Raw genomic sequence first — 20367 nt, forward strand, 5'->3', positions numbered from 1 at the left:
TTGTCAGCGCAACCAAAAAAATAAATAAGTAGTTAATTGAGATAAGCATGTAGGTAGGTGGCTTCTGTATGGCCCCAACATTTTATTGAAGTAGGTAAAAATCATGGAACTTTTGAAACTCGCAGTCCCCATAACACACCTACATATATTAAATACTAAAACAAGTGTGCATAATTTAAGGCGAAATTTTAATCAGTAGCCTATACAAAATATAGGCATTAAAATCATACAAGCAGATAAAATTGCACAGCGAATTTACAACTAACAAAACGTTGTGAAAAATATAAGAATAACCATTTCAGGAAATTGACATCCGTTAGATTAGAAATGTGTACTTCCCTCATGATTTCAACAAGTAAGAACTACCAAATATTTTCAGTTTAAATCCAGAGCCTTCCTGCGTAGATATATGTATGTACCTAGTTCAGTTTAGAATTGTTATTCGTTGTGAATTTTTGAGCAGCGGCAGCGCTTCCTTCTATGAAAATGAAGTCATTCTGTTTATTACTATTAACCTTATTCATAAGCATCCACCACATTAGAGGAGATGGCAGCCGGTAAGGAAAATTCATTTTTCATTGTTTTATTATAGCTACGTGAATTAGCATTCAATCTCACAAACACTGTATCCATCCTATGGATTCTTCACAATCAATGGCTAATAATCTGTTTGATTTATACTTGAAAGAATACCCCTATCCATATACGAGAACGAAAACGAAGACGATGACAACTCCGTAGAGGTAAACTTAAAGACAGAAATATTTATCAAATAATGAAAACAGTAGCCATCATTTTCCACAAATATTTGACTATAAATGATCAATATCGAAGCGAATGATCAATCATTAAACGAAAAATGTTTCAACAGTTTTTTGGAACTATTTCAATCGGAACACCGCCACAGAAAGTGAACGTATCATTCGAAATATCATATTATTATGGCGCCACGCATGTGCTGTCAAATTATTGCAACACTTCACTGTGTCGTGCCCGTAAGTCAAAAGTACAAATATTCAAATACTCAACATCGACGTAAATAATGATTACAATCGACAGGGATAAAAACAGACTTTTCAACAAAATTACCACAATTGGGTGTTCAATCGAGGGGGGAGGAAAGGCTCGCATAAGGATCTATTGCAACCCCCCCCCCCGGGGGGACCGTCCTTCGGGAGAACTTTTCCCTTAAAGGGAGAGTCCCAAGGAACATTATTAGTCCTTGTTCTCAGAAAAAAAAGTGGACTTCTTACAAAATGGCGGTCATTTTGATTGACAGGTAAGCCGAAATCGCAAATTTTGCGTTCCAATATAAGACTTGCACGAAATTTTTTAAACCCTACAAAGGCGAACTAAAGAGCAGGCAAACATTCATCACCTGTCAAAATTTCAAGTGCTAAAGTGCCTTTTTCGATTTTTGGTGAATTTTTGAAAATCAATTTTAGGCCAAAAATGAGGGGAAAAATCAAAATCTTACCAAATGGACCTAGGAAGCTGAAATTAAGGATATATCCTATTTTCGACCTGTCAAATCGATTGGAAAGTGTTTCAAACCGTTTTGAGCAGTTCTGGAGCCTGCAGCAGATTTTTGAAACTCAAAATCCTCGCAAAATTCCATCAAGTGGAGTTGAAAAACTGAAATTCATTCCGCAAACTAATTTCAATATGCTACTAAGTCAATTGCGGGTGGATTTGAAGTCGTTTTGGAGCCTCCAGCGACTAATAATAATGACCTTAATATGTATGTAGTATCACTGTTGCAGAAAGACCCAGTGCTTATAACCACAAAAGCTCGAAAACTTCTCGATATGAAAATGACTTTGATAGAAAATTTTTGGAACAGCCCTCTGGTGTTTTTGTGACTGATAATATTACAGTAAGTTTAATACATCATAATATATCGTATACCTAAGCACAAAATTAACAGGGTGACCTATGAAAATAGAAGTATGTCTTTAGTCGCAATCTCCAGTAAAATTCTCCACAGCTTCTGCCATTGTATGCAATCAAACGCTTTCTTGTAATCTACGAAACATAGCACAGTACCCACATTGTATTCGCGGGCTTTCTCAATCAGCAGTCTGAGGTTGAGGATCTGCTCCCTGGTTCCTCTTCCTCTCACAAATCCTGGTTGTTCTGGAAGGATTTGCCTGTGCATGAGTGTGTATCGTCTGTGCATGTTGTACACAATTTTCAATAGTACTTTGCTGGTGTGACTTATCAAGGTGATTGTTCTGAAGTTCTCGCTATTCTCAGGAGATCCTTTTTTGTACAGAGTGACATATGTCGACTGTACCTAGTCCTCAGGCTATTCACTGCTCAGCCATATCGAGTTGCATATGTTGTGGATTTGATGAGTGAATTCTTTGCTTCCAGCTTTGAAGACCTCAGCTGTTATCTTATCTGGTCCTGGAGCTTCGTTCTTTCTCAAGCACTAGATGGCATTGATGACCTCATCAAGGTAGAATTGGTGGCTCCTTCTCCTGCATGACATTGAACCTTGGGTCATCAGGTAGCTCCTCTTCCTTAGCATATATGAGCTTCTTGCAGTATTTTCTCCATGTCTCTGCACTCTCTTCTGTATCAGTCTTAACTTTGGCAAATACTATCAACTAACAATGCTGGAAACTCCATTTAAAATAGTGTGTTGTAACAATAGCGCGATCCGAATGGCCTGTATTGAAACTACCTCTTATCCTGCCATGGGTGACATGGGGGATTTATAGGGGAGTAGTACCATTTTGTAGCGCTCGTCGAGGCAAACACAGTGCGCTACCTACAAGCCCCTCAATCTATTCATGGGAAGAAACTACGGGCTTCTTAAGTCTAGAAAATTAACAAAACCAAAAAGTGAAAATTTGTCAAAATGAAAAATTTGACTTAGGGAACTTGTAGAACATTTTTTTAGATGAAAATTGCAATTTTTGGGATTAGCCCAACTTCAAAATTGCATGGCTCCTTCAAAAATGAAGTTAGGCTAATCCCAAAAATTGCAATTTTCATCTAAAAAAATCAACGGGTCCAATTTTTCTGGAATTGTGTACCTCCTGAAAAACAAGTGCAAAGAGCTGTTGCGCAGCCTACCTAATGGTTATGAGTTCGTTCGATTTAATTCATTGTTATAAGTACCTAGGTGATAGGTATATGTACTTTTTTGGTTTTGCTCATTTTCTAGACTTTAGACGCCCGCAGTTTCTTCCCATGAATAGATAGAGGGGCTTGTAGGTAGTGCCAGATGGTACTACTCCCATATAAACTGCCATATCACCCATGGCAGGTTATCAAAATTACTCTTATTGGTTTGGTTTGAATCTCACGGATTCTGCGAGATTCAAACCAGCAAATCAGATGTTTGAGGTAAAATTTAGTTTCACCCCAGGCCACTAGGAGGACAAAACGCCATTTTTTAATGGAGTTGCCAGTATTGTCAGTTGATAGTATTTGACTTTGCCCTCTTTGTCTCGAATGATCTGCTTGCTGGCTTTCAGTTCCTGTGTAATTGTCCTGGTTTTCTGAAAGAGCAGCTAGGTCTCATTCTTCTCAGCGTGCATCTTGATTTCCTCACATATTCATGAAATATGAACATTTTTATCCCATCGTGACAGTCTGGGTCATTCATTGAGATAAACTTTTCTGTTGCCAGTCATATTCTGCGGTCTTTGGCAGCTCTCTACATTCTTCTATTGTCTCAATTGTCTCCTCTGTGAACCAGTATTTCCACAGTTTTGGTTCAGCCTTCAGCTGAGTGGTGTCACTCATATGCCTCATTCATGTGGTTTTTTAGCTCCACTTGGCACTCGCTGGTGGTTTGGTGGCACCTCTGGGTTTGGAACTGCTGTTCTGAGAGATCTGTTCAGAGTGGCACCCAAGATCTTCGAGTTTGTAACTTTCATCACTGGCAGGATCATTTTCTTCTTAGGCACTCGTAGTTTGAGTTGTAGCTCCATCATTAATAGCCGGTGATCAGGCCAACATTCTGCTCCTGGCACCATATAGGCGTGCTTGCTTGAAGTTCTATACGGTTTTTGGTTAAGGTGTTGCAGGTTATGGTTTTGGGTTCACACAAACATTTTTGTTTTGCTTTTGGTTTTGTACAGTTTCACATATTCTCATTTTATTTCCTTAAAATTTCTTTGAAATTTCTCATTCTTGCATTCTCAGTGGTCAGTGATAACTTGATTAGCACTGTTATTGAATTTTTAGGAAACAAAGTGACAACTCAATTGGTTAGATTGATTTACTTTGAGGATTTTTTTGCAACAAAAAACATTTGTAAATTTTTTTTGGCATGGCCTAAATCAAAGCAATTAGCAACACCAGCCTGCAAGTAAATTATAAGTGTAAGTACATATGTAAAACTGGTAGACAGGGTTGCAAAACGATACCAATACCGGCAAAACCGCCTAATTTTTGAAACAAATTTGAAAACCCGAAAACCGATACCAATAAGTTGACAAATGAAAAACCAATTTACAAAATACCCATTAGATTTTCAAAATTGGTACAAATACCAAAATACTTTCAAAATCTGTACTCCGGTATTCATTTTTTTTTTTTAGATTTCTGCAAATGAAGAGTCCATGGAAAGAACCAGGTAAGTCACTTTTTTTCAAAAATGAGTTTAGGGTTGAATTAAATTCACACTGAGGTGTAGAAAAATGTAGTCTATTTAGATTTTGAAAAAAGTCAATTTTTTGTGGTGAAAATGGCCTTTAAAAAAAAGAGGAGGGGAGAGAAATGAGCAGAGACCAAATGTGAGGTAGCAGGAAGACAATTTCAACATCGTTAACTACATAGAATGCGAAAATTTTTCATTATGTCATCGTAATAATCGATTGTCATCGAATTCGAGTTGTTGCAAAACACTAATTTTTCGATTTTTTGCTTGATTTTTTCACAAAAAGAGTGACTTCTCAACTTGTGACTGGCGTATCTCTTCATTTTTTTCTAAAATGCCTCAAATTGAGTTTGTGGGATGTTGTGTGATAATTCAATTTCACTACAAAATTGGAGCATTCTGATACTTCAAAACGCCGAAACACAAATGTTTGAAAAAGTGACTTACCTGGTTCTTTCCATGGACTCTTCAAATTAAACAATTCCAACAATAAACAAAATGAGTTCATTAGCTTTTACACTTCTTACTCTTTCAATTTTTGAATTTTTAGGCAAAGTGTTCTGTAATTAGCATGTATTTTGAAATTTTCAATTTGGTTTCATGTTGGTAAAATACCAATACCAAAATCAAAAACTGAAATAAAATCCATGTGGAAAAACCAATACCGAAAACTGAAATTTCAAGGTAGAAATTGAAAAATACTGAAAACCAATAACGTTTTAGCCACTGCTTTTGAAATACCAATAGGTACCCTGTATTGAAACTGTTTTGTATTATCCTTCAGCAAGCCTGCTGGTAGCTGTAGGGTTAGGTGTAGGGTGTTAGGAGCAGGAGAAGCCAGGTTCGAACCCCCCTTAGGTCAAGAAATTTTAGTAACAAGTTTTATGCAGGAAAAATGAAACACAATGGGAAAGTACCATCATTTTTGATTTTCAAAATTTAAAATTCAAGAATCCCTTATTTTAAAATGTGAGTAATCGACAAAAAAATTGCCTCTGCCAACAAATTGTCAAGTTGGCTATTAAATCAAGCGTTTTCATTGGTGGAGATTTGACCAACTTTTATCCAAATTTTTACAAAATGTCCACTATTGGCAGTTGGCAATTTTATTGCTACAGAGCGCTAATTGGGAATGAAATGAGTACCTAGGTCCGGGTGCCAGCTTTTTATCAAACCAACATATAATATCGACTATTATGTATACCTACTCACATACCTACGTATTTATGCTTTTTTACTGCAGATAGGTAATATCCAGTTACAAAACGAATCATTTTTGGTAGCGACACATTCATTATATAACAATTTCTTTTACCATGGTAGACCATTCGATGGTAGAGTGGGATTAAATAATAATACATTCGGATTAGAAAACCATTACATAGAACACTGCAAAAACCTTGGACTGAAGAAGAAATTTTCATTATACACCAAGTAAGTTCTTTTCAATGGGTTAATCTATGTACCTACTCACACTGCACAAAACTTGGAAGATATATACCTACATATTTACTACTAAGAAAATGAAATTGTCCTCTGTTTAATGACTAGTTATCCTTGGAACAATGATACCTCTGAATTGATGTTATGCGGGGAAGACAACACAAAGTTTCGGGGTAACTTGCAATATGTTACTCTAATATTTGGTGTAATAACTATACCATGGCACGTTGCAATCCAAAGGTAGGCCTAATCTTTTGTGATAATCAAACTGAAACTTTCGATCAGGCGTACATAGCTTCTCAAAATCAACATTACAGCAATATACGAGTGCATTTATATGTATTTTCCATTTGTTTACTTCTAAACAGTGTTTCGTTGCATCAAAAAGATAAAAGTTTTCCAATAGTGGAATTTCTAGGCAGATATTTCACACTCGATCCTAGCTTGCCATACATTCAAGGGCCAGAACAAGACATTGAGAAAATCTATAAAGCGTTAAAGGCCACAGCATCAGAAAATAAGAAATTGAAGCAGGTTAGAACAATTGACTGGATATTGTTTAGCTATTAATCGCGTTGATTTTTCTCCCTTTAAGCTGCATAATATTTTCTTGGACAATACCAATAGAAATTGTTTACCTACTTGTGTACAGGTCGACTGCAAAACCATTCATTCATTACCGAATATCACTTTTGGAACTGCCGACAACAATTTCATTCTTACTGGAAATGATTATATCAGACAGGTATGACAGTATGGTCTATACAATGTATACTTACTTATTTATACCTTATTTAACCATGAGACCTTCAGTGGAGGAGGAGGCAAAGAGGAAATCAATGCCACTGAAAACCGAAAGTGGCGTTTTCTCTGGGCCTGTTTGAACGGTCACATTAGGTCAAAAATTGAGATAAACAATAAAACTTGAATGCAACTAATTAGTATTTCCGTAGTTGACGGAAAATGATCAACGGATCTGCATAGTTCGGTTGATACCACATCGGGACATCTCAAATTCACTCTGGACCATAGGAAACGTTTTCAATAGGAAGTTTTACACTGTATTCGATGTGGAGATGAAGAGAATTGGATTCGCCGAAAGCATTCATGACGGGACTGCTTAGATAATCTTCCTTTTTTAATGGGAAGATGAAGTAAAGTTTCAAGTATACTTGCATATTATGTACTTAATTATTTTTCTACATCAAGATTAGATTAACAATAATGAAATGAAAATATTATATGATTCATTTTTGGTATTGTTACTATTGTTCAATAATTCCTTGCAAAATTCGCCAGGTTTCACTGATTTATGAAATGCTTCATGAGTGTTTTGTACGTGCTAATTTTTTATTCGGTTCAGTTTTTATTCATGTTAACACGTTGTAAACTCGTTTCATGCAACTTGAGCCAAACATTGAATTTTTATTGAAATTTATATTTTAAGAAAATCTGTGTAATAAGCTAACAAGGGAATGTCTTGAGGTATCACATTCCGATTTGAACGGGGCTGCGATTTTTGGAAAGAGCATAGTCTAAAACCTCCAAACCCAAATTTTCAGCTGTCCAAGTACATTTTTCGATTTTTGGCGAATTTTTGAAAATTCAAAATTGACTGTTTTTGGCGATTTATGCTTTTTATTAAAAAGTACGTACTTGATCTATAAAAATGGTCAAAATAAATCCCAAAACTAATATTAATTACCCAAATCCAAATTTCACCATTTTCAGTCATTCTGGAGCCTCCAGCGCGATTTTTCAATTTCTCCAGAATTTTGAATTTGCTCCAGAAGGTGTGAATATTAAGTTGGGCACCTAAAAATCGAGTTGTATATTACACTCAACCTGTTTAACGAGTTTATCCACATTTGAGTCAATTTTGGGAGTGACTCCTCAAGAGTGGTTTTTTGACCAGCTTTTTCCAAAATAAAAAAATTCAAAAAATCAAGAGATAACTGTTTGTGAGGAAATTTTTGAAATTTGCGCGAATCGCTGTATATCTTCAAGAAGTAACTACCGGAGCGCAAATTGTACCATTTCCCGCCGTTTTGGAGCGAGGGTGCACCTCAAAAAATCACTCTTGAGGTGTCACTCTCAAAAATTGGCTCAAATGTAGATAAACTCGTTAAACAGGTCGAGTATAATACACAACTCGATTTTTAGCTGCCCAACTGCATATTCACGCCGTCTGGAGCAAATTCAAAATTCTGGAAAAATTGAAAAATCGCGCTGGAGTCTCCAGAATGGCTGGAAATTGTGAAATTTAGATTTCGGGGGTTAGTTTTGGACAAAATACAGCGATTCGCGTGAATTTCAAAAATTTCCACACCAACGGGAAACTTTTGACTTTTTTGGATTTTTTAATTTCGAAAAAAGCTGGTCAAAAAGCCACTTTTGAGGTGTCACTCTCAAAGTCGGCTCAAATGTGGATAAACTCGTTAAACAGGTCGGGTGTAATATACAACTCGATTTTTAGCTGCCCAACTTCATATTCACGCCTTTTGGAGCAAATTGAAAATTCTGGAGAAATTGAAAAATCGCGCTGGAGGCTCCAGAATGGCTGGAAATGGTGAAATTAGGATTTGGGTAATTAATATTAGTTTTGGGACTTATTTTGGACATTTTTATTGATCAAGTACGTACTTTTTTTTAAAAAAAGCATAAATCGCCAAAAACAGTCAATTTTGAATTTTCAAAAATTCGCCAAAAATCGAAAAATGAACTTGGGCAGCTGAAAATTTGGATTTAGGGGTTTTAGACTATGCTCTTACCAAAAATCACGTTCCCGTTCAAATCGGAGTGTGACACCTCAAGAGGTTCCCTTGTAAATATCTAGCTAAGCCTCTATACCCATTGTACGTATTCGTTTCAAGTTGATAAGAGTAGTTATAATAATACATTTATCTTTCAAATTTGCTCAGAGATGGCAATACTATAAGATTCTCAGCACAACCCAAAAAACAAATCAGTAGCTAAGTGTCTCCATGCCCCACATATTTTTGATGAAAGTGACGCCTTTTTTTCCTGCTGGTCAAACGTTTTTTCGAAAACCATTGAGTTTGAAAATCATCTGGAAGCCTTAGAATGCCCTAGAATTTTTCGAAACTATCACAAAATGGTCTCGTGAGGTCGAAAATAGAATACAAACCGAACTTCTGCCTTCAATACCAATTCGATCAGATTTTGATATTTCTCATGAGAAATATTAGGCTAAATTTGAAGTTTCCGAGATTCGTTAAGAATCAAATACTTAATGAATTTCAGCTCCTGAAATTTTCACTAACGGTGATTTTCTGGGGGGGGGGGACAAAATCCTGAAGCTTTTTTATTCGCGATCTACCACAATGCACTTACACACATAAATCGATACACTTGCTGCGCATAAATTGACCGCGAAATTTTTAATCAGTATAGGTACACAAATTAATGTATTATCACACAAGCAGATAAGATTTGTACCGCGAATTTTCAACAAACAAAATTCAGGAAATTGACATCCGATAGATTAGAAATATGTATGATTTAAACAAATAAAAACCACCATAATAATATACTTTCAGTTAAAATACAGAGCACTCATGGGTAGATAATTCAGTCTTGAATTGAGAAAGAAAAATTAACATTGCTGTGAAGTTTTGAGCCGTGGAGGTGCAAAAATGAAGTCATTTTCTTTATTACTGCCAATATTATTCATCAGCATCCACTACATTAGAGGAGATGGCAACCGGTAAGGGAAATTCATTTTCATTGTTTTATTATAGCTACGTGAATTAGGCATTTAATCTCACAAACATCGTATCCATCCTATGGATTCTTCACAATCAATGCTAATAATCTGTTTGGTTTATGCTTTGAAAGAATACCCCTATCAATATACGAGAACGAAGACAAAGACGATAACAACTCTGTAGAGGTAAGCTTAAAAACAAAAATACGTATCAAATAATAAAATCAATAGCCATCGTTTTCCACAAAAATTTGGCTAAAAATAATTAATATCGAAGCGAATGATTTATCATGAAACGAAAAATATTTCAACAGTTTTATGGAACTATTTCAATCGGAACACCGCCACAGAAAGTGAACGTATCATTCGACGTGGAATTTGGCACCACGCATGTGCTCTCAAGTTATTGCAACACTTCACTGTGTCGTGCCCGTAAGTCAAAAGTACAAATATTTAAATACTCAACATCGACGTACGTAATGATTACAGTGGACAGGGAGCGCTAAAGTGCCGTTTTCGATTTTTGATGAATTTTTGAAAATCAAATTTAGGCCAAAAATGAGAGAAAAAATCAAAATCTCACCAAATTGACCTAGGAAGCTGAAATTAAGGATATATCCTATTTTCGACCTGCCAAATCAGTCGTTTTGGAGCCTCCAGCGACTAATAATAATGACACTAATACGTAGTATCACTGTTGCAGAAAGACCCAGTGCTTATAACCACAAAAGCTCGAAAACTTCTCGATATGAAGATGACTTTGATAGAAAATTTTCGGAACAGCTCACGGGTGCTTTTGTATATGATAATATTACAGTAAGTTTAGTATAAGCACAAAATTAACAGGTAGGTTATCAAGCACCTGTGACCTATGTACAAAAATAAAAGTTCATCGTGTCCGGTTCTTAAATATTAGCGTTATAATAACGTGAACGATTTTCAGTCTCGTGTGTCTTTAGTTACCCTTTCCTTCGGCTTATTCTGCCAAACAGCATTCGACTAATAATTTCTGCTCCTTTAGTTGGAAAATTCTGAATAATTTGGTATTTACAATCTTACTTGCACAATAAATTTCAAAAGTTATTTCATAATGTCCCAACCGAAGTACACTCAGTCAAATTTCCTGGATTTCAGGTGAGTTGTTCTCAGGCTGATTCACAATCATGATCTTTGTCTTTGCCTCATTTATCAACAAACCATATTTTGCACTGACCTCTTCCAAACATTCAAGAAAACTGGTCATATTTTTGACACTTGAGGCAATGATGGTTTTGTCATCAGCGTAGCAAAGGTTTGACATGCATACACCTTTTGATCGATACTCCTCCCTGTCACTCACCTGAGCCATTGTAGTTGGCGCTTCCTGATAGGATCAGCTGCAGTGTCTCACGAATTATATATTCTCCATGTAGATTAAACAGGAGTGGGGATAGAATGCAGCCCTGTTCTACTCATCCATTTAGGTGGAATTTCTCCGAGGTTGTTTCACTAACAATTCCAACATCAGCCATATCGAGTTGCATATGTTGTGGATTTGATAAGTGACTTCTTTGCTTACAGGTTTGAAGACCTCAGCCGTTATCATATCTGGCCCCGGAGCTTTGTTCCTTCTCAAGCACTTGATGGCATTGATGACCTCATCAAGTAGAATTGGTGGCTCCTTCTCCTCCATGACATTCCTCTGCATATAGCTTCCTGCAGTACTTTCTCCATGTCTCTGCAACCTCTTCTGCATCAGTCTTAACTATGCCCTCTTCATCTCTAAAGATCTACTTGCTGGCTTTAATTCCCTTGTAATTGACCTGATTGTCTGAAAGAGCAGCCTGGTCTCAATTTTCTCAGCATGCATCTCAATTTCCTGACATATTGATGAAATATGGGCATTTTATCCCGTCGCAACAGCCTGGTTATTTGTTAAGATGAACGCTTCCATTGGCTGTCGTATTCGGCAGTCTTTGGCACCTGTCTACGCTCTTCTATTGTTTCATTTGCCTCCTCTGTGAACCAGCGCTTCCATACTTTTGGTTCAGTCTTCGGGTGAGTGGTGTCATATGCCTCGTTTATGTGGTTTTTCAGCTCCACCCACTGCTGGTTTGGTTGCACCTGTAGGGTAAGGTTGCCTAAATTGTACCTCTTCTTGGTTATTAGGACCTGGAGAACCCAATTTTCACTCTTTTTGACTGATTTTTTTTTAAATTGTAGCTTGAAACCTTGTCTATCGAATGACGTATCAATAGAGTAATTTATTCTTCAATGAGAAGAGATATTTCAGTTTCCGCAAAGGTCTTCAAGTGGTATGATTTGGGAAACTAGTCTCCTAAATCGTACCACCAGTTCCTCAAGTTGTACTACCCAGTCACTTTAGTCATATTTTGAAGGAAGTAGATGAAATGAGGTAAAAAAATTCAAGAAAAAGCATACGGTTTTCATTTGTATTCATTATAACGCATATTTTGATTTGTAAAATGAAAAAAATACTACATGTTTGTCTTGAAGCTTTTTATTCAGTTTTCTTTTAGTTTTTACCTGGTACGATTTAGGGACGAACTCATTGCATAAAATGCAAATGTAATGGTACGATTTAGGAAACCACAAAGTGGTACAATTTGGGCAACTTTGGCGTTTTTTGAATAACTGGCAGCACTGTCATAAAATATCAGGGATGAAAAGCCTTAAAATGAAACTTCAGCTTTTGGCTTTTGGCTTGAAATTTCAAAATTGAAACTTTTGGCTTTAGCTTTCGGCTATCTCGATTTTTAAGGCTTGCTTTAGCCAGACTTTCGGCTTCCAATGGCTTTTCCTTATATTTTCAATTTAACAGCTTTCAGCTATATTTCATTAAGCTTTTAGCTTTTAGCTTTTGGCTTTAAGCTTTTGACTTTAAACTTTTAGCTGATACGCCATCAATTTACAACAAAATGGAATTAAAAATTAGATCAGGTACATTGATTTCATAATTAGTGATAGTGGAGAATATTCATTGCTAGAATTATTTTCCTTTTTTTTCATTTCACTAAATCGCATTAAAATAAAATTGATTGAAATTTATTCATTTTTTTGTTTCTTCTATATTTAGAAAATTCAATTCTGCAAAAAAGCCTTTGAAAAAAGCCAAAAGAATGAAACTTTTGGCTAGCTTTCAGCTTGGAAAAAATAAAACTTGCAAACTTTTAGCTTTTGGCCAAGTGCGAAAATCTGCTCGGCTTTCAGCTTTCGGCTTTAAGCTTTCGGCTAGCTTTTCATCCCTGTAAAATATACTTGTAACTGACATCTGTGCGCGATGAAACAATTATAAATATGTGTTTCAAGTGATCTATTGAAAAAAAAATCCACTTTATTAATCCTATCAGGGCTCCAACACCTTACATAGGTACATCAAAAAAAAAAATGTATCCTTACCACACATTTTCTTTAAATTGTGATAAGTTATGCAAACATTAGTCAATCTGGCTGATTTTTTTTGTATAGTAGGTGGCAACACTGACACATTTCAGTTAATACCCCAAAAAAATTATAGGAGTGCTACTTCCATGAAAAGTAGCAGGTGGTACAATTTAGGGAGCAGTATGATTTAGGCAACAGTACCCTATCCACTGTTACCACTGTTGACTCTCTGGAATTCTCTGCATTAGTTGTATTCGGTATGGTAGTAAGTACATTAGCCCCCTCTTGATGTAGTCACAGTTGATAGAATAATTCAAATAGTGAAATTGAAATGGGTTGGGACAGAATGCTTGCATCTTCTTATATTATGTAAATTTGATCGCTTATTGTAGTGAAAAAGAACATCGAGTTTGGTTACTAGATGGAATTGATTATTCTTCAAAAGTTGCAGAAAATCACGGAAATTCGACAAAATTTAACAAAAAGTGTATGAAAAAGACATGTTAAAATGGCATAAAAAAACAAAATGAAGATTATTTTGTAATGAGTGAAAATTGGCAAAATAAGATGATGAAATTTTTGAAAAATTTTCATAGAAATTGTCCAAAAAAGAGTTCAAAACATATTAAAAGACTAAATGTACCTAACTAAACAACCAAAAACAAACTGAAATAGACTCCTAAAAACATCAAAAAGTGATGAAATTTCAACAGAACTCGATTCTAAGAGGTCACCACCTCTACTTGATCATGGATGGTGAAGTTCTACAGCATGATTGCATGAGCAGAAGTTGTTGTTTCTAATTGTGAGAATGGGTCTAGTTGATGACCACTAGATTCAGAGGATGGTGTGGAACTTCACCATCCATTATCAAGGAGAGGTTGTGACCTCTTCATGAATGCTTGACTGTTATGAAATGCCAAAGACCCCTGCAATTTGACTGCGTAAAGCTTTTCACAGCAGTAGATAATTCTATTTTGATATTTTCGTAGAAAAACAATTCTACTGCTAACCTTTGCAAGATGTAACTGTTTGGTGACAAATATCAAGAAAGGATGTTGGCCTCAGTGGGAATTACTCAAAAGTTTCAGAAGTTCTGATTTCAGTTCTAACAGCAGTTGAAAGCTTTTATGCTGAAACTAGAACCCTCTGAATCTAGTAGTCATCAACTAGACCCATTCTCATGATTTAAAAACAACAACTTCTGCTCATGCAATTTTCATGCTGTAGAACTTCACCATCCATGATCGAGTAGAGGTAGTGACCTCTTCATGAATGCTTGACTGTTATGTGTTATGAAATGTCAAAGACCGCTGCAATCTGACTATGTGAAGCTTTTCACAGCAGTAGATGATTCTATTTTGATATTTCTGCAGAAAAACAATCCTACTGCTAACCTTTGTGAGAAGTAACTATTTGGTGACAAATATCAAGTAAGAATATCCACGGATTGATAAATGGATTTGCTGGGTGGATTGTAGATTTTCTGAATGTCGGTCTGTTTAAGAGCATTTTGTGTTCCTTTCAACTTTTTTTAGGTCATTTCAAGCCTACTTGATAATATTTCCATATTATGTACCTACTCTGTGTATACATGCTCTGTTTTTTCGGGTTTTTATCGAGACAAGCGTGTCAAATTGTCAAAAAATCACTCTGGTCCACCCTGCCCACACCTTTCATGATTTCATTTTGGAAAAGCTCTACCATCAATATGTTCATCCAAAAATGGAGCATGGGTCCCTGTATTCCCCCCCCCCCAAAAAAAGACTTGGAGTGTTCTCTGGGATTATGCTTTCACTCATTCAGTACATCAAATGATACTTTATCACTCAGTTCCATGATTGACCTCATTGGGGATTTTTGCTTCCTCGGTTTTCGAGGATAATTGAAAAAACCGGTACCTCTTTTACGAGATGGCTTTAAGGGGCTGGGGGGTGAACCGTGGGTTAAAGTGATGATTGTGATGATATAATTCAGGAAATTGAAAACATTTTTACACAACATCTCAGGATTAGCAGGGGCCTTTAAGGGTTAACAAAAATATTGCCTCTGTTGACAATTAGTGGGAAAATGAAATGTGTGTAATTCACAAAAATATTGTCGCTGTTGGCAACGTCAAGTTGGCTATTAAATCAAGCATTTTCATTGGTGGAGATTTTGCCTACATTTATCCAAATTTTTACCAAAAGTTCACTACTGGCAGTTGGCAATATTTTATTGCTACCTAGCGCTAATCGAGAATGAAATGAGTACCTAGGTCCGGGTGCCAGCTTTTTATCAAACCAACATATAATATCTACTACCTATGTATTATGTATACCTACTCACATACGTATAAATGCATATTTACTGCAGATAGGTAATATCCACTTACAAAACGAACCATTTTTGGTAACGACACACACACAATATAACAACATCTTTTACGATGGTAGACCATTCGATGGTAGAGTAGGATTAAATAACAATACATTCGGATTAGAGAACTCTTATATACGACACTGCAAAAACCTTGGACTGAAGAAGAAATTTTCATTATACACCAAGTAAGTTCTTTACTTGGGTTATATTATCTATTACTTAACAAATAAATGTGTGTAGATGTACCTCTACCTACACTGCACAAAACTTGGATGGTATAATATTATTTACTACTAAGAGAGTGAAATTGTCCTCTGTTCAATGACCAGTTATCCTTGGAACAATGATACCTCTGAATTGATGTTATGTGGCGAAGACAACACAAAGTTTCGGGGTAACTTGCAATACGTTACTCTAATGGATAGTGAAATAGCTAGACCATGGCATGTTGCAATGCAAAGGTAGGCCTAATCTTTTGTGATAATCAAACAGAAACTTTCAATCATGCGTACATAGCTTCTTAAAATGCTCATTACAGCAACATACCTACGTGTGCATTTTATATTTTCCATTTGTTTACTTCTAAACAGTGTTTTGTTGCATCATAACGATGAAAGTGTTCCAGTAATGGAATTTCCAGGCAGATATTTCTCACTTGATCCTAACTTGCCATACATCCGAGGGCCAAGAGACGACATTGAGAGAATCTACAAAGTGTTGAACGCCACACCATCAAAACATAAAAAGTTGAAACAGGTTAGAACAATTGACTGCATATTGTTTAGTTATTAATCGCTTTGATTTTTCTCCCAAATTTAAGCTGCATAATATTTTCTTCAACAATGCCAATAGAAATTGTTTACTTACTTGTGTACAGGTCGACTGCAAAACCATTCATTCATTACCAAATATCACATTTAGAACTGTTGACAATAATTTCACTCTCACAGGAAATGATTACATCAGACAGGTATGACAGTATGGCCTACACAATATTGTAAACTTACTTATTTATACCTTATTTAACCGTAGGACCTTCAGTGGGGGAGGGGCGAAGAGTAAATCAATGCTACTGACAAGGGTGAATAACGAAAGTGACATTTTCTCTGGGCTTTGTCAACAGCCCCCGTCACATTAAGTCGATTGAGATAGACAATAAAACTTGAATGCACTTGATTATTTCCGTAGATGACGCAAAATGGTCAACGGGTCTGCATAGTTCGGTTGGACATACCAGATAGGAACTTCTCAAATTCAATCTGGACCATAGGAAATGTTTTTAATAGGAAGTTTTACACTGTATTCGATGTGGAGATGGGCAGAATTGGATTTGCCGAAAGCATTCATAACCGGGCTGCTTAGATAATAATCTTCATTGTTTAATGGGAATGATGAAGTAACGTTTCAAGTACTTACATACCTATTAATTATTTTTCTATTCTAAAATTATATTAGGTAGTATAATAATTATTAGGTATGATTCATTTTTGATATCGTTCAATAATCAGATTTCACCAGTTTCTAAAATGCTTCATGAGTTTTGTGAGTTCTAATTTTTTATTCGCGGTTCAGTTTTTATTTACATTTATGTTAATCAAGTTGTAAGCTTGTTTCATGGAACTTGAGCCAAATTTCATTGAATTTTTAAATAAAATCTATGTAATATAAGCTAAGTATTTAGCTAAAACTGTACCAATTGTATCCGTTTCAAATTAATAAAGTAATTTTATCGATGCCATTGAATTTGCTCAAATATGGAAGCAGGAACCTCGAGTGCATTTTTTTGGGGAAAAAAGTCAAAAAAAAACAACAAAAATTTTCAGTTTATGGGGCAATTTGTAAAACTTGCACGAATGGTTGCATCATGTCCGACTATGATCAGTAATCATCCTCACCAATTCAAACACAACTACAGGGATTGCACTGAAATGAATAAAAACCATATTAAAGTGAAAGGTAACGGCCGGGGAGGAGCGCTTGTAATCCAAATTTGGGGAAAAAAGTGATTTGTAAAAATCATTTTAAAAATTCGAATACGAACAAATGTACCGTGCTTCAGAAAGAAAAAAAAATCTTCAAATTTGCTAGAGAAAGACATCAAAACCTGACAAAAAATGACAATTTTCAAAAAAAAAAAAGAAATGCAACAAAATTATTGAAATTGAGAGAAAATGACCAAAACAGGAAGCTGAGGAAAGATCAAGATCTGGAGGGAAAAAAATAGTCAAACAGCGATGTGAAAAAACATTTAAACTATATAAGTCCCTAAAAATAAAACTCAAGAGCGAAAATCAAAATAATAGCACCAAAACTTGAGAAAAACCATCGGAAAATTGAAAAAAAAAACAACGAAAATTCACGATAAAAATGCGGAAACTTTACAAAAATTTAAGCACAAAAGAAAACACGAAGATTTAGGGAAAATCGTCGAAGAATTGGGAAATAGGATCTAAGAATAAAACGTGAAAAATATCAAGAAAGTCCCAAAAAAACATCACATCTTAAAATCAAAAAAAAAAAAACTAAAAAACTGTAAAAAGGAGAATTCTACAAAAAAAGCAGAAAAAATTACTAAAATTTGAGGCGCAAAATTTGAAATTAAAATCTCTCTAAAATTTAGTTTAGGAAAAATCACTGAAAATTCAGAATAGACAAGAGACAACACGCGAGAATTAAAAGTCTGAATTCGGGGAAAAAATCAAAAAAATGTTGAGATAAATTATCGAAAAATGTTAAGAAAAACTCCAAGACGATTCGAGAGAAAAAAATAATTTAGACTTGACAAAAAAATTGTTCGAAGAGAGACGAAATCCCGAGGACCTTCCCGATAACTAGGGGGGGGGGGAGAGGGATCAACCACTGAAAGATACCAAGATTCAGAAAAAAAAATCCATTACACCACTCCAAAATGCCTACAGATTCCTATGCAGAAGAGAACTTACGATTAAGTATAAATAAGTTTTGTTCCAAAATGTGATACATATATATATATAAAACACTGTCAACTTTGAACATGAAAACTAAGTTTGGAATTTATCACCTCCCCGCCCCTCACTTCCACCCCTACCGAAAAAATAATTCCAGATTCGAACTCTACAATATGAGCAAAATTTGAAAAATTCCCCTCCCCACGCCTTACCATCCATTCCTACCAAAAAAAGAATTCCAGATTCGAAGGCTGCGGCCTCGAAAACATAATATCAATCGACATATTACACGATAATACATAAGTACATATAAGCAAAATCCACACGGTCCGAATTTTCAAAAAATAAAAAAATTATGTGATAGGTATGTGGTTTGTAGGATAGTTGGAGGTACTGATTTCGTTTTTTAGCTTACTTTTAAGCTCCTTAACTACACTGTTAATCTACAAATTCAAAAAAGGGACCTCAATTCTAAAAAAAAAATGATTAATTTGCGTACTCTATACATATGGTTTGTAAGTTTCTTAGAGGCGCTGATTTTCAATTTACATCCACTTTTTGAATACGAGCAAACAATAAGCCGTAAAAAAGTCCTCAAATTATTAAAAAATCGTGAAGTCAAGTGCCTCGTATCATTATGTCGGAAAGTCTTTTAAACAGCTTCCACGAATTATATTAGCCTATAATATTTGTGCTGGCGAGCTAATAATTCCATTTTTCAATTTTTTTCTTCAAAAATGAAAAATAATGTATAGGCATCCTACCCTTACCCGTCGACAAACGCGAAACAGGGAAAGTGACGTTAATAGATTCCATTCAAAGTAAAAATTTCAATACGTATCAAGCCACGTTATCTTTCAATTATTATTCTTAACGGAAATGAGTGAAATAAATCATTATGATACGTAGAAATTTGTCGTTTCAAACAGCCTTTCAGAATTATACATATGAAGTGCTTAATGCTGAACTAATGATTCAATTTTTCATTTTTTTTTCCTCGAATAAAAAGTTATGTAGGTATCATCACAATGATGAAGGCGAATCGACAGAAGTGAGGTTGATAGTTCGCATTCAAAGTATTCAATTTTTATAATTATTTATATCATTAAAATGTCAGGAAGCGGGTAAAAGTACCACTCTAAAAATAAATAACGTGATCTAACAATTATGATCAAATATCAAATAAAAATTTTTTAAAAAATTGATAACATAATATCACGTCGAACTCTTTCTCAAAATGAAGTAAAATAATGTATAGGAAACATTTATGGCGTAGAAAGACCATTTTTGCACTTTTAGAATTAATATCCATGGTAGGACAGCTTCTGCAATTTTATTGCAATTTAAATATCCAAAATAATCACTAGTCATACGGATTTTTTTTTCAACATTTGTGAGCTTATTGCGGAGCTTAGGAAACTCATTTCTTAAAAATATACCTACTTGAAATTCGAAATTAGCACTACCAACAACACAACAAACTATAAATAACACAAATTTTTCAACTTTTTTGAAATTCGTGACTTTCATGTGGAGCCTAAGGAGAGCCACTTATCGAAAAATTGAGATCAAAATAAATTCGAAATCAACGTTATCGAAAACTATAACTATCGATATGTCACATGGTTTTCAATTTTTTTTCCACAATTTGATCATAATTGTGAGGGGTTATCCCTATACACTGAACCCTACATTTAAAAAAACTAAAAAAAGAATGTGCTGATTTCGAATTCCAACTCGATTTTTCCATATTGGATTTTAATGATATTCCATCAATTCTATGCTTTTTTTAAATAGATACACTAAATCGAACGCAAAATTTCAATTACGCTAAAGGTATTAATCATACAAGCTGATAAGATTGTATACAGGATGCTGAAGTGAATTTCCAACTAACGAAACGTTGT

The 20367-nt window shown here is 35.1% G+C and overlaps 2 protein-coding genes across 2 annotated transcripts; both read left to right on the forward strand.

The window, feature by feature from the left end:
- Positions 1–73: 73 nt before the first annotated feature.
- On the forward strand, positions 74–7326 carry LOC135837809 (cathepsin D-like). Its single transcript, XM_065353203.1, has 9 exons — positions 74–557; positions 689–743; positions 872–995; positions 1764–1876; positions 5862–6052; positions 6170–6301; positions 6430–6595; positions 6714–6806; positions 7015–7326. Exons 1-9 carry the CDS (start codon positions 481–483, stop codon positions 7183–7185), a joined length of 1122 nt encoding a protein of 373 aa, XP_065209275.1. The 5' UTR covers positions 74–480; the 3' UTR covers positions 7186–7326.
- LOC135837811 (uncharacterized) lies at positions 7091–17269 on the forward strand. Its single transcript, XM_065353205.1, has 10 exons — positions 7091–7227; positions 9622–9788; positions 9920–9974; positions 10103–10220; positions 10492–10604; positions 15528–15718; positions 15863–15994; positions 16124–16289; positions 16411–16503; positions 16722–17269. Exons 2-10 carry the CDS (start codon positions 9718–9720, stop codon positions 16893–16895), a joined length of 1113 nt encoding a protein of 370 aa, XP_065209277.1. The 5' UTR covers positions 7091–7227; positions 9622–9717; the 3' UTR covers positions 16896–17269.
- The last annotated feature ends 3098 nt before the right edge of the window (positions 17270–20367 follow it).

The sequence above is a fragment of the Planococcus citri genome, chromosome 2 (genome assembly GCF_950023065.1).
Source record: "Planococcus citri chromosome 2, ihPlaCitr1.1, whole genome shotgun sequence".
Taxonomy (NCBI): Eukaryota; Metazoa; Arthropoda; class Insecta; order Hemiptera; family Pseudococcidae; genus Planococcus; species Planococcus citri.